General features: G+C 30.8%; 1 protein-coding gene across 5 annotated transcripts in view; it reads right to left on the bottom strand.

Annotated features, from left to right (window-relative positions):
• Nucleotides 1–381: 381 nt before the first annotated feature.
• The window catches only part of LOC139488750 (FMRFamide receptor-like), a 79847-nt gene continuing 66102 nt past the window's right edge, over nt 382–14126 (bottom strand). For all 5 annotated transcript variants that reach the window (XM_071274579.1, XM_071274582.1, XM_071274581.1 and 2 more), the window contains exons 2-3: nt 13757–13823; nt 382–2601 (exon numbers count right to left, since the gene is read on the bottom strand). In XM_071274579.1, the coding sequence (XP_071130680.1) occupies nt 1384–2538 (1155 nt within the window). In that variant the 5' untranslated portion in view covers nt 2539–2601; nt 13757–13823 and the 3' untranslated portion in view covers nt 382–1383. The remainder of the gene's footprint in view (nt 2602–13756; nt 13824–14126) is intronic.

Raw genomic sequence — 14126 nt, 5'->3', positions numbered from 1 at the left:
CTAGTTGTCTTTCGTGTTATGATGTTGACATATTTTTGTTCGAAACTCCTCTTTATTTTACATTTTGAAAAAAAAACCCATGAAGAACAGAAGAACAAGGGAGCATTACAACCGCGTATTGACCATAAACAAACGTTATTTTTAAGAAATTTTGATCCAGTAAAAAATAATGAAAACGCTAATCCCAAAAAAATCGGGAACTTAGATTTTCCTTCAAATTAATTCTGGTTTTAAATCAATCTATGATGGAGACAAAGTTTAACCTGCTTAATCAGCGTTTAGAGATGAATCCAGTTTAGTACATTATTGTTTTTGAAGTTGGCAGGATCCCGAAAAAAAATGGCAAGGTACTTTCAACAAAATTATAAACCAAACCATTAATCATATTTCTCATTTATTTTGAAATGACAATGTGATATTGAAAGACAAGTGTATAATAATAAATAATAAATGTATAAATACGACCTATCACATAATTAGCAAGTATTGTTTACACTGCTATAAATGTCAAAACATCAATAAGAGATACACATATACATGGAACTCCCTCTTTGAGTCATAGTATTGGTTTATAAGTGCAAAGTATAAAACTTTCATGTGACTGTAACACTAAGGATCACGTTTAACAATTTAATAAAAAATAAGTAATGTGTTTTTATGATTTTAAAACAAATCAAAAACTTAACTCCATTACATATGTTGCCCTACATTTCATATTCGATTAAACTACAATCAAAACAGTTCGTTTCAATACATTCTAAGAGAAAATACTTCAGCAAAGTCGGCTGTGTTGTTATTAATTGGGAGGGTTGGGATAATTGGGATATTTAAAAAAAACCTAGTTTAACCCCGTTTTCCGACATAGTACCAAGTCAAGTAAAAATTGCAATTTTGGACTTTTTTTGCAAAATAAATTTTACTCTTATCAAGTTTCTTTAATAGCAAATCAACTAGAGGTGAATAAGGATTTTTTTTTTTTTTTTGACAATGCCTTAATTGTCGAATTTCAAGTAATGAGACACCTATGTATTGTATGGCACTTCTGACTTTATATTATTGTTCTGTCGAATATACACCTCTACATATGAATAAAATATTGTAAACATAAACGAGACAGCAGTCCAACTCGTAAAATACACAAAACAAACATTGAGAGGTCACCAAAAGGTATTTAACGATAGACAACTTATATTGAAAGCTCGAACACAAGCCGTCTAAAACATCATAAGAAATGTATGCAAATAAACAGCAAAATATTTTCATATTACGTTTTCTGCTTAAAAATATAGTCACTTGATTGGTATGTACCTCTTATTGATATTTTGACATCTGTTTGTTACGATACACAAACAAAACACTAATAAATACATATATGGAAGCAAATTAATCTTTCAGACGCATCTTCTCTAAATTTTCAATTTGTGTTTCTTCTGAAACGGCTGTGTAAGTTGTATTGTTCAGTTCATACCCACCGACAGTGCCTCGTCTTGATTGAGAAGATCGGGAAATTTCGGAAAACGAAGATCCACGAAACACTCTTGAGAAAAATTTCATAAGGTTCTTTCGGAATTTTCTACCAACGGCAGTGTAGATCAAAAAGTTCACAGACGAATTTGTAACGAAAAGAAAGTTACTCACAGCTAAATATTTAATCATCACAGTTGGATCAAATAAAGTATCAAATTGTGCTAACAAGCCAGGCGTCTGACAAAGCAGAAAAACAACAACAATTAATACAAGAACTAGGCTAAGGTTCGCTTCATTGTCTTCCTGTATATTCATACCAGCACGACGTCTGCGCATTCGCATAAGTTCATTAATTATCAACAGATTCAAGACAAGAAGTGAACACAGAGGTATCACATATATAAGAAAAGTATACAGATATAGTTGGTAAAAGTGATAAAAATCACTGCCACCAAATTCAGTTGTCATGAGAACAAAACACTCCCCACTTGACTGACCCTCCACACATGGAGTTTTTGTTTTAAATGCTAAACAGCGTGGAATGTTATAAATAATCGAGACAATTGTTATGATGGCTAATGATATTTTCGTTTTCTTTTTTGAAATCCACTTTGATGCTTTGAACGGATGACAAATCGAAACATACCGTTCTACGGATGTTGCTACTGTTATCCACACGTTACATTGTTGTATCGACATGACTAGAAATGTACAAGGCATATAAATATTGGGATAAATGACGTTTTTAAAATACCTAAGTTCCGGATGATAGAACGCAAGTGTATATGGTGTCATTGCTACACACGCGACAATTATTATTCCAGTATCTGTCACTACAAGCCCTCTCATTAAAATTATTGTCGATGAATGCATCTCTCGACGCCACAGAACCACCATTGTTAAGGCATTACCCAGAATGCCTACCACTGCTAAGATTGGCAATAATATTCCATTGAACACATACTGAAGATATATGGCGTCCCAACAAACAGAAGTGTTACACGAATCTTGTAAATATTCACCGTTGTTATATGACAAATTCAATGCAAAGTTTATTTCATGGACTCCCATATTGAAAGTACCTTCACTTTGTCGATCATTTCATTTTCTCTCCTTATTCTTCATCTCTATATCCTGAAAAAGAAGACATATAAGTCTTATAAGTTTAAAAAATAATTCTAACAACTCTTCACTTTAAAATGAAAATAACACTTTCTACATCTCCTGGATTTATCTTCTTCAGGAACACTGAGGTAAATAAAACTTGACAACTTAGGTCAGATGAATACCAAATACGCATAGAGCTATATGAACAAAAAGGAACCTTTATATGACATGTTATATATAAAATATAGCCAAATCAATGTATGATCAACTGAAGGAGCTGAACCTTAACTTGACAATTATGTATCACTGACTTTAAATTATACTGTCGGTATCTTTAAATATACAATAATCTCAATGGATAACTAGATATAGAACTTCTGTGGTCTAAATGCAATAAATTGCTCCACAGATATGATTTGATAAATATGTAAGGTGTGCGTCAACATGACAGCAGTCTAGGACACCAGAATCAAAATCACATCTATAGGTTAACCTATACTAGTAGTCTTAAAAATAAGCCTTTATAAGATTCCAAGCTATGAATGGCCACGACTAAGACAAGAAATGAGAAATATAACAGACAATGCTAAAAATATTCCACAACATTAAACTCCTTAAATGCCTAAGAGCATTAATCGATCTGACAAAAATCTTGACAGTGGTCATGACTTAAGAATTGATGTTTTTTTCAACCTTTCATAACCTAATTCGTTATCTAATAGGTTACTTATGATATCCTATTGCATCTTATACAAGTATATAATAATATACAAAACGTAATAGAGTTCAAAGTTTTATAACGTTGTACTACTTATAATGGTTTTACTTAAGGATCATATACCCTTGTGTTGATTCAATGAAGAAAATCCACAGCCTTGTACTCTCATGTTTGGCAATTCGATGCTTGGTAGATGATATATTATTTTCTTTATGTAGTGCAAGCAATGATTTCATTAAAACAAATTTATACATTAAGATATTGGTTAAAACAAATATAAATGTGCACCAATTCAAGTACACCTTCTAAGGTGCGCTCGACTTTAGTGAAAGAGCAAGAGGTGTTCTGGAATTTGAAGGTTGTTTAGGACTTTTTGTAAACAAAAAACCCTAGCATATCATAGAAAAACAAGCAAGTAATCTATGTTTTAAATTTGTAACAAAAATCTCTGAATTAAAGTCTGTGGATCTTCTACAAAAATCTTGGTTTTATTTTTACCAAATTCCCTTTTCTATTAAATACAATAAAACAATAAATAGTAATGCCTTGCACAAAGTTTCCCCTTGGAATATGTACAAAATGGTCCATCTTTATTTTTTATTATCTCTGCTGTTTTGATACTATTGCAATTTGAAAATTTCGTCATTCACAGCCCACAAAAGGGGTCATAAACCTTAAAATATTTCCGAGTAGTATTTATTATGTTAATACTGTCAAGTTTTAACTATGGATAACATTCTGGGATTTTTCTGCTTAACGTTATGACAAAACTTTAACTTGGCAGAAAAAAACCCCATTGTTACCAACAAACGAGGTTGTATTTTTTTTTATCCCCAATGTTTTTCCACTCCGTACGTTGGCCTTTCTAACATTTTTGATGATTTTAGCGTCACTGGTGAGTCATTTGTAGACAAAATGAGTGCCTGGCATACACATTGCTTAACTTGGTATCTATGATGATCTTATTACCAAAAAATAATACTCTATTCCATATAAACAGTTTGGTCTTGTTCTACAATACTATTACAATACTTGTATTTTAATACAATACTTATTATTTATGCCATTGACGACTAGATATATAATGAACCGGATACACGACAATGTATCAAGTGTATGGAATAATAATAGTTTTATTTTTTCGTTTAAAGTTTTCAAATCTTGAAAGTATTGTCTTGATTTTGTAAAATCTGCAGGTAATTGAGGACATTCGGTTTATGTTCATACCGTATTTCTGTTTTTATTTTTGATGCTCTGTAACGTTTATGAAATAAGCTTTATCATTTTGGAACCTGGTGCAGATGTTTCCATGCTATTTTAAGTTTCATTACGGTTTAACCTTCCAAGGAACGCATACCCTTTCCACACAAATAGGGTCGCTCTTTTTGTGTTCATGTGATCCGCACATTTTGTGTTTGTTATACTTTTTTATTTCCATTATCTAGATTTGAACATCAATAAACTTCTGTCGACTTTATTTTAAAAAAGATGTGTCGGTTTTTACGTTTACAAAAAACAAATTTATAAGCTTATGATAATGGCAGTGGCATCGTTACAACATGTATAGGCATATAAATACTTGGTTTAGAATTAACAGCTCGTCTTCGGAGATAGATGCCCCAAAACTTTCCACTGTAAAGTCAAATAAAGTGTATTTCACATACAATATGATGCTTTATCGAAAAATCATTTTCCATTTCATCAGGATAAACGTCAAAGGATAGTGTTAATTTACTGTCTGACTGTTATGTAAACGAAGCGCAACTGAAATGTTGCGTTAAATCAATGACCGTCTCGGGACGTTATCAGCAACCTATAACATAATAAATCCGATGATATTAATGCAATTTTCTCCACCTTTCATAACACACTTCGTTTCCTAATCAGATTAATGATTCTATCCTATTGCATCGTATTTAGTATATAGTATATACTTAACAGTCTACGAAACTAGCTAATTTCCATTAGGGTGAAAATTTGATAATGAATTGCATTCCGTGACAACAAACTATCCCGAAACATGAAGGTACTTATTTTGTTTCTACAATAATGCTTTTATTTAACGATAGTCATCAGTCGGAATCTATTGACATGTCCAACTGTAATTAAAACCAAGATATTATTGGACCTTTTCATGGTTTATTTGACATTTCGTTTATATCTGTTTTACGCCTTGGTTACGAATTTACAGACACCATAAACATGTCTGCATTATTGTGATTACGGTTTATCAGCAGTAGAAGCTACGTTTTCATGACTGAATTTGGTGTAATATTTTCAGATTTAGATAAACCTTTGTTGAGATTGCTTTATTAGTGGCTATTTTGCAAAATTTATGGAAAAATAGCAACAAAATTGCACGGGTTCACTATACTATAAATGATACGACAGTGAAACTAAATAATTATTGATAAGACAGTGAAACCTTAATATTCCAAACCATGTATGAACCAGTAGCCTGCATAACTTGGTGTTCTTTATCAAATATAGACTGAATATTTGTATTTGTTCAAGCAATGGAAAGCGTTTACCTGTATTATCAGAACAAATTGTCATTCGTAAATGAATTCGTATGATATAGGTCAGTTTCATTGGTTTGAAATATTGAACAAATTTTTCGCCGTCTTTTTTTACCGAATTGGTCACACAGAATGTCCTTAATGAAAACATTTTAGTTTATACAAAGTTTTAAGTTTTTTATTTTCAATAACGGGTTCTTGAAAAACACATTTCCAAGTCGTCAGTTATGGTGTGAATTCCTTAAATCAAGAAAAGAAAGGTAAATATGGAAGGCGGGAACATTTGCATGGTAGATATTAACAAACAATAATAAAATAAAACAAACTGTTTTAAAACAAGACTATCATATACAAGTGGGAGGTTAAGCTAGCTTTAAGACTAGGCTAATTAATCATCACTTCAGTAGGAAATGTCTGTACCAAGACAATTGATTTCCATTCGTTTGATGTGTTTGCACTTTTTGTATTTTGCCATTTGATAAGGAACTTTCCAATTTTGAATTTTCCTTGGCGCTCGGTATTTTTTGTTGTTACTTTTTTCAATATCTATACCAAGCTCGTGATCAATTTAGTTAACATCTTGGAAAATATTCCCAAAAGCGTCTGTTACATGGTGGTCCGTTTATTTAGTGAATGTGCATTTTCATTAAACAAAAATTACGAAAGCAATCACTTCTACAAACTTTTGAACAGAACACGTAATTAAGTTAACATTGCCACAATTAATCTCTGAAGACTCGAGTTCAATATTAGCTTCTTGTTCAATTCATAGGATTTTGATTGAGAAAAACGCTGTCTAGATATTGGAAGATAATATCCAATTTAAACGTATACGATGTCACTTTTATCGACATATAGCTAATATAACTATGTTACAGATGTTAATTAAATATATCAAATCAGGAATCCTATTTTGCTATCAATTATTTCACACGCGTCTGGCTTAGGAAAGACACAGTGCAATTGAAAAAGTCATTTTGACATTAGAAATAATCTTCAACAAAACGGTGTTTTTACTTACGCTATTGGTGCTAAACAGGAAGTTGTGGCTGGTTCATATAAAAAAAGAAAAAGGTGGTAGGATTGCCAATGATACAACTCTCCAGGAGAGACCACATGACTATGATTCGAGCGTCACTGATGAGTCTTTTGTAGACGAAACGAGCGTCTAGCGTATACTAAATTTAGTCCTGGTATCTATGATGTGTTTATTTATGACTTAGAAATTATGAATATAAATGTTATCAAGTCCTTAACCCACCTACCGAAGACAATTTTTGTATTATTTTGAACAATTTGCATGTTTCAGCAAAAGTTAGAATCGAAGGACATCCTTTACATAAGTATATTTATATAATATGAATAAAATGCATCCTTTAATTCCTTTAATTGCAACACTTACAGAATACATTTTTTATTTCTAATTAATGATCAAAATTTGTAAAAAAATCAATCGTAATATTGTTTAAAAGTTTGATTAAGCATTAAAAATATAATTGGTATCCTAAACATTAAAAAAAAAAAACTTGATTGTCCTAAAACATGTATTTCAATATTATAGACGATTATGTTTGATATATATTATTGTTTAATCCGATGTCAGACGAAATGTTTTCCAAAAGAAATTTGGAAGATACCAAAGGAATATGATGAATCGTAAGTATCAAGAAACTGTCAATGCCATAGCATAAAAACTAAAAACGACCAAAATATAAACAATAGTCTACAATAGATGATAAAGAAAACTAATAACAGGGCAACATAAACTCCTAAAAACTGGATAATGCAAAATACTGGGCCCAATCTGATAATATAGCTGTTCAGAATAAATTTAGATATATTTCATACATGTAGGAACAATATATTATTTCATGTACGTTTCGTTTCTATTTTGTTTCCAGGAACCTCAGAGAGATTTAGAACAAACGTCACTTTAAAAGGATATGATTTTTTCGTAACTGCACATTATAGATGAACAGTAAACAGTCTGTTTTACACCAATCATGTATTAATCTAAATAATTCGTATGATAAACATCTAAATAAACAGGAATTTAGATCATTTACATCCCATTTCAATACAATTACTACATAATTAGATAATAAATGGCACAAGTGCGGAGAAGATAAGGTTCTTCGGAAATGAAATTGATTTTAATCCCGCTGAGAAAACCGCTTAGCATAATAAGGTGGCAAACTGGACAATATGGTTATAGAGTAATCCTATTATGTTATTTTGACAGGGAATTGTATCAATATCTCAGTTTCAATCATATGAGCATTAGAAAACAATATGATTCCCGCTGTGTCCAAATTACTTCACAACAGAAAGAAATCGATTCATCTCTCTCAGTAAGTACTTCATTGACGAGCATAAGTAAGAGCAAATCCGCTTAAAGTCATATTCTATTGTCTTTTGCCGGTTAATGCTGTTAGAAAATTATTTTGAGAAAGTTTTTAGTCAATCCGGAAATGTAGAAGTGATTGATCCGGCTGTTTTAAAGATAAATAATTAAAAAAAATATTAAAAAGATACATTCCTAAAACGTTCAGAAAAATTTCTCGCTACATTGAAGACCTGTTGGTGACCTTCTGCTATTGGTTTTTTTCTATGGTCGGGTTGTTGTCTCTTTGGCACATTCCCCATTTCCATTGTCAATTTTATTCATTCAAAAGAAACCATTTTTAAATATTTCATTCCAATAAATCTATTGGTGTTAATCTGAACTGAAAATGCCGTCGTGTTTGTCAACATGAAAACACATGACTACAACATGTACAAAACAGCTACTTTTCGCGATTTTCGCTTACAGAAAATAACTTTGAATTTAAATCGTCGACACTATATCAAACTTAAAATAAATGACTGAAAATGATACACTAATATAAGTTACTTGGCAGTATTTATGTACCAACGTCTGATTCAAGCACTTGTTTCTGAACTCTAGTTTTCTTCAAAGTAAATTTACCTTTTTTGGGTAAATTGTTTTAATTCGGCGACATCCGGTTGTTAATTGATATATAATGGCATATTTCCAAACAAACAAAAGAATAAATTACAAATAAAATCAATTGAAAAAAACAAATTTGGGTCAAACCTGTCTGATGTTGATAATCTTACTTCCTGGCTGATAATAACACTATTTGGTAATTATCAATCATACTGATGGTTTGTTTACTATAATTATCAAATCTATAATTGTTGACAATTAATGTTTAGTTTTTACTGTTATCAATGTGATCAACCATGGTACTGTTTTAGTCTTTCGTCTGATAATTTACTTTCGACGATGTTGGATCTTCCGTTCCAGACATCACAATCGTGTTGTAATTATATAGGGGTTTCTCTGTATTATTCATTTACAATTAGTCTATAGTTGGGAGAACTGTAAATTAAGGCAACACATGGATTTATAAGTTTTGAACAGGGGTATACTACTGTTGCCTTTATTTACCGATTATCGTAAATCAACTTAGAAGACACATTAAGGATAAGAAAAACGAAAACTGAGGCAACTGCATGAGCCCAAAAAATGCTGAAACCGGTTGCATTGATCGTTTATGCTTGTCTTGAAAAGTATACATCCGCCATGCTAATGCCAAGCTCGTCGAACGGTATTTGCGCTTTGATGCTTTGTTTAGGTCATTATGATATATAGCAAACAAGTATTAAAAACGTATTTTATAGATACGCATACAGACTAACTGGTAAAATGGGAACATGAACCAAAAAACAAAAACTGTCTGACCATAATGCATTATGTTAAGAAAGGAGTTCAATTATTTATAGTATTATTGTGTGTATTAAAGAACTTGCAAAAGTAATTAGATTTCAAAGGTTGATCATTTTTGTTTATTGAAAACTTTTTTTAAATGAGAGACTTGGGTATGTTTGTGCAGAAGACATTCAACTAAGGTATTTAAACCTGAAATAATTATCGCATGATTAAAATACTAATATTTTAGAGCACGTTTGGGAAAACCAGTTTAAAAGTAAGTTATATAGGAGGATGCCGATACTTTTATTAATGGTTACGTTATTCTAAATTTCAAGTTACGTCTTGTTGAAAAGCATAAGGTGTATATCAGATTGGTCCTTATACTTTAATGTTTTTGACGAGGTCAAAATATACACTTTATATTTGTCCATCTGATGAGTTAAGCCTTTTTCAACTGATTATTATAGTTCGTTCTTATGATGTCCTGTTATACCACTGTCCCAGGTTAGTGGGAGGGTTGGGATCCCGCTAACATGTTTAACCCCGCCACATTATTTATGTATGTGCATGTCCCCAGTCAGGAGCCTGTAATTCAGTGGTTGTCGTTTGTTTATGTGTTACATATTTGTTTTTCGTTAATTTTTTTACATTAATAAGGCCGTTAGTTTTCTCGTTTGAATTTTTTTACATTGTCTTATCGGGGCCTATTATAGCTGACTATGCGGTATGGGCTTTGCTCATTGTTGAAGGCCGTACGGTGACCTATAGTTGTTAATGTCTGTGTCATTTTTGTCTTTTGTGGATAGTTGTCTCATTGGCAATCATACCACATCTTCTTTTTTATATTTACTTGTAAATAATCGGAATATTACTATTGATAGTAAATACATTCTTTCAGACAAATCGTATTATAAAATACAAAATTATAGCCGTTTAGTTGTGCAAAGTTGTAACCACATATTTGGTCCAATTTATGTCTCAGTAATTTATAACGTTTGCTACTTTGCCACAACCAATGATTCAGTTTTTTCATGTCCAATAATTCAATTTTGAATCGTAGGTTGCTACCAAGGTTTTCCAAAATCTTTTAGGTCCGAAAAATGCACAAAAGTATTTTAACAGACTACTTTTTATATTTTTTGTTAAGAAGTTTAAATGTAAGTGAATCACTGACAAATTTAATAACAAGTCAAATCAAACTTTTTATTGCCTTATAAACCAACTTATACGATTTGTGACAAAAACAACATTGACATAATGACAAGAAAATGGTTCAAAATTCAATTATGAGTCCCGTCCCTATCCTTAGTGCGAATGACGTATGATTTCTACCTGTTTTTGTGTTGATGGGCAAAGAATATATATATTTTTTTCATTTTCATTGAGGCTGTTAAATTTTCTATACCTTTCGTCTTTGTTCATTTTTCAATAAAAACTGGTCTAATGGAAGCGTTTTTCCTCAATACAAAAGAAAATGTTTTTCATCCTAAATTGTATTGCAGGACTGACACAACCGGTTTTCCCTAGGGATTGTGAGGTGTCCCCCTTTTTCTATTAATAAACTATGATAACTTAATCTTAATTTAGTGATATAACGTTTATTTTCAAATATATTAGAATTCAGATATGTTTCTTTTGTATTACTTATTTTTAATGGTTTATATAATAGAAGTTTACTGTCATTATCTATTTTCTCAAATTTATGTTTATATAATTTTTCATACAGATTAAGGAGTTTAACTATTAATTCAGTTTTAAGTGTTTTTATTTGGTTTAGATTCTTACACTCATTAAAATGCTTAAAATCTACATTTGCTTCCTATGTAATGTTTTTTTTTATATACGTAAACCATGTATAACATCCTGCTGAGTCCAACAATATTGTATTTTCTACCAGGATATTAAGTGAATAAGGCACCGAATTTTAATGGTCTTTGTCTTTTCCAAATACTATGGTTCGTTCAAAATATCTAGCCATATATATAATCATATATGAGCCTGAATCATATCGCATGTAATTTTAATACTTGTATTTTTCTTTTCTACGCACAATACCATTAGATGTCACTTTAGTTTCTGAAGTGACTCTCGTAGTGGTGTAGGAAAATAGCAACAAGTCTTACAGAAAAAGTGAAAAAGAGAATGGTTATGTACAATTGTTCAAATTTAGGCAACCGTAGTTTACCGGTATTAAATAAATATAGGTCAAGTTATATGCAGCAAACAAAAAAGGAGGAAATCGTTTAAACTTCAAAAGGAGTATGATTGGGTACATGGGCATAGCATTTAAATTAAGATATGTATTTAAAATTTAAATCAAAGTTGAAATATTAGTTATATTTCCTTTCCGATTAATACAATATGTTCTTAAATAAATAAATAAATGCTGTTAATCTAATTGGTAAATATTTTTTTTTGTAGGGAAATGAGAATTATTGTATTGTGTAGTTTCACAACATTTGACTACATGCATGGTATTGCAAAAAACAAATCACAAAAAAACTGACTTCGAGGAAAATTAAAAACAGAAAATCCATGATCAATGGCAAAATCAAAACACATCAAACGAATGGATAACAAATTACAATCGAGAAATAAAGACAAAAGTAGCATACCGCTGTTCGAAATTCTTTAATCGATTGATCATGCTGTTAGTACATTATTTTTGTTTTCAACTCTTGTTTTTAGTGTGTTGATTTTTTAAAAGTGAATTTTCTTTTCAAAAGAAGAAAAAAAGCCATCAAATTACATGTGTGGTTGACATTTAGATTCAAGTAAACTTTTTATTCAAAAGCTTGCTTTTGAGAGTGAAATTAGCACAGAGTCGATATTCAGATTGGTAGTATGATTGACCAGTTTATACATATTGAAACGGACAGCTATATTCTACCTTCATTCATTTTATGTGTTTAATCTTTTGATTTTGTCATTTAAAAAGGAATTTCTGTTTTAAATTTTCCTTTTCCTTTGAGTTATTGTTGTAATTTTATTTTAATTTTCATATTTCCGATATACCGACCATTCCTATGCATTAAAATAATCTTTCTAAATTTGAAAATTTGATCTCTTAACAACATCCCAATCATGATGAAAATGTCGACACTATACATGCATTTATTAAATAACGACTCAACACAAGGATCTATGAAAATCACGTCGGTCTCAGGTTTGCTACTTACATCTCTCTATTTTTGAATATATCCGCTTTTAGCGTTTTTGTAATTTTGGGGATAAGATATGCCTAAGATTTGTTTCATCAGGAAGATTTGACACAAAAAGGTTTTCTTCTTAACTAAAAAAAATGCAGTTGGATTTAGGTGATGAAAGATTGAAATCGTCAATTGTTGATCCATTCTCTGTCTTACTGAGTATGACTAACATATTACGGATTCATGTCTACCCTGTCATATATCTCACGTGTCAATTATTATCATTAGTCATTATTAATCATTATTACTGGTTTTGTAATCGAACTGAACTAGACACTAACTACTGGATACAACTAATGTATCGCATGTCGGATGATACATGTTTCCTCTGCCAAAGATTTTACAAATCAAGGGTTGCAGTCTGTCATTAATATCTTCAAACCTTGTACCAGTCCATTTAGCGTATTCATTTTTAATTAATGTTTTTACGTTCATACTAGAACATTTAAGCTTTTATCAGCGAGACATCTTAATATTTTATGTGGTTTTACTCAATTTGATATCGAATGATATTTCTTAAATCATTTGTCTTTGAGCATCCCCGAAGAGACATTACTTGTCAAAATGGGCATCTGGCGGAGTAAAGTTGGAAAGGTTAATGTTTTTATGAATCTTATACCTTTACTTGTGTTCCATAAATCTCCAAGTTACTATTTCAACCCACCTGGTCTCGCTCCGTTTATAAGTTAATTTGATTGCCTCAGGTTTTATCTATTGGATTGTTCATTCAAAATAAATTTACGAGTATCGAACATCGCCAACTCACAGTGTCGTCTTATTTTAAACCAATATTGTTGAATACGTTTTATGTTGAAGCATAATAGTAACATTAAAGACATGGAATGAAGATACAGTTACAGTAATAATATTTGTAATTAATTAAGCAATTCAATAATACATAGACTCTATATTGTCAAAACAGATTATTAGAAATCTGCAAGAAGCTCGGGCTTTACTTTCAAATAAGATTGAAAATAATGTCATGAGAAACGAACATTATAATAATTACAGTACTTACTAATTCGTATACATGTTTTTATTTTAGTGTCCTTGGTGTTGAGTAAGTATTCCGTAAATCACGTAATCTGTAAGAGATATGAAAGGATCTGGTTATAAATTGCCGATACAAAAGTCGATTTACAACGATATTGTATTGATAGTAAAACATATATGATAAATTTGATAAATATGCATTTCACCCTTATCAATGAAAATATAAAAATTGTTTACCTCGATAAGCTTAATTTCCTGTTCACGCATTAATTAGTTGGATCCACCTTTAAGTTTATGTTTTGAAACAAAAAAAGGGTTAAAGGTTATTGTGATAATATTAAAAGACAGCTAATTAACCATTTGCGTGATTAGATGAAAAATGTACATCAATATTT

Source organism: Mytilus edulis, chromosome 9, assembly GCF_963676685.1.
Source record: "Mytilus edulis chromosome 9, xbMytEdul2.2, whole genome shotgun sequence".
Classification (NCBI taxonomy): domain Eukaryota; kingdom Metazoa; phylum Mollusca; class Bivalvia; order Mytilida; family Mytilidae; genus Mytilus; species Mytilus edulis.
This window is presented reverse-complemented; position numbering and strand designations above follow the sequence as displayed.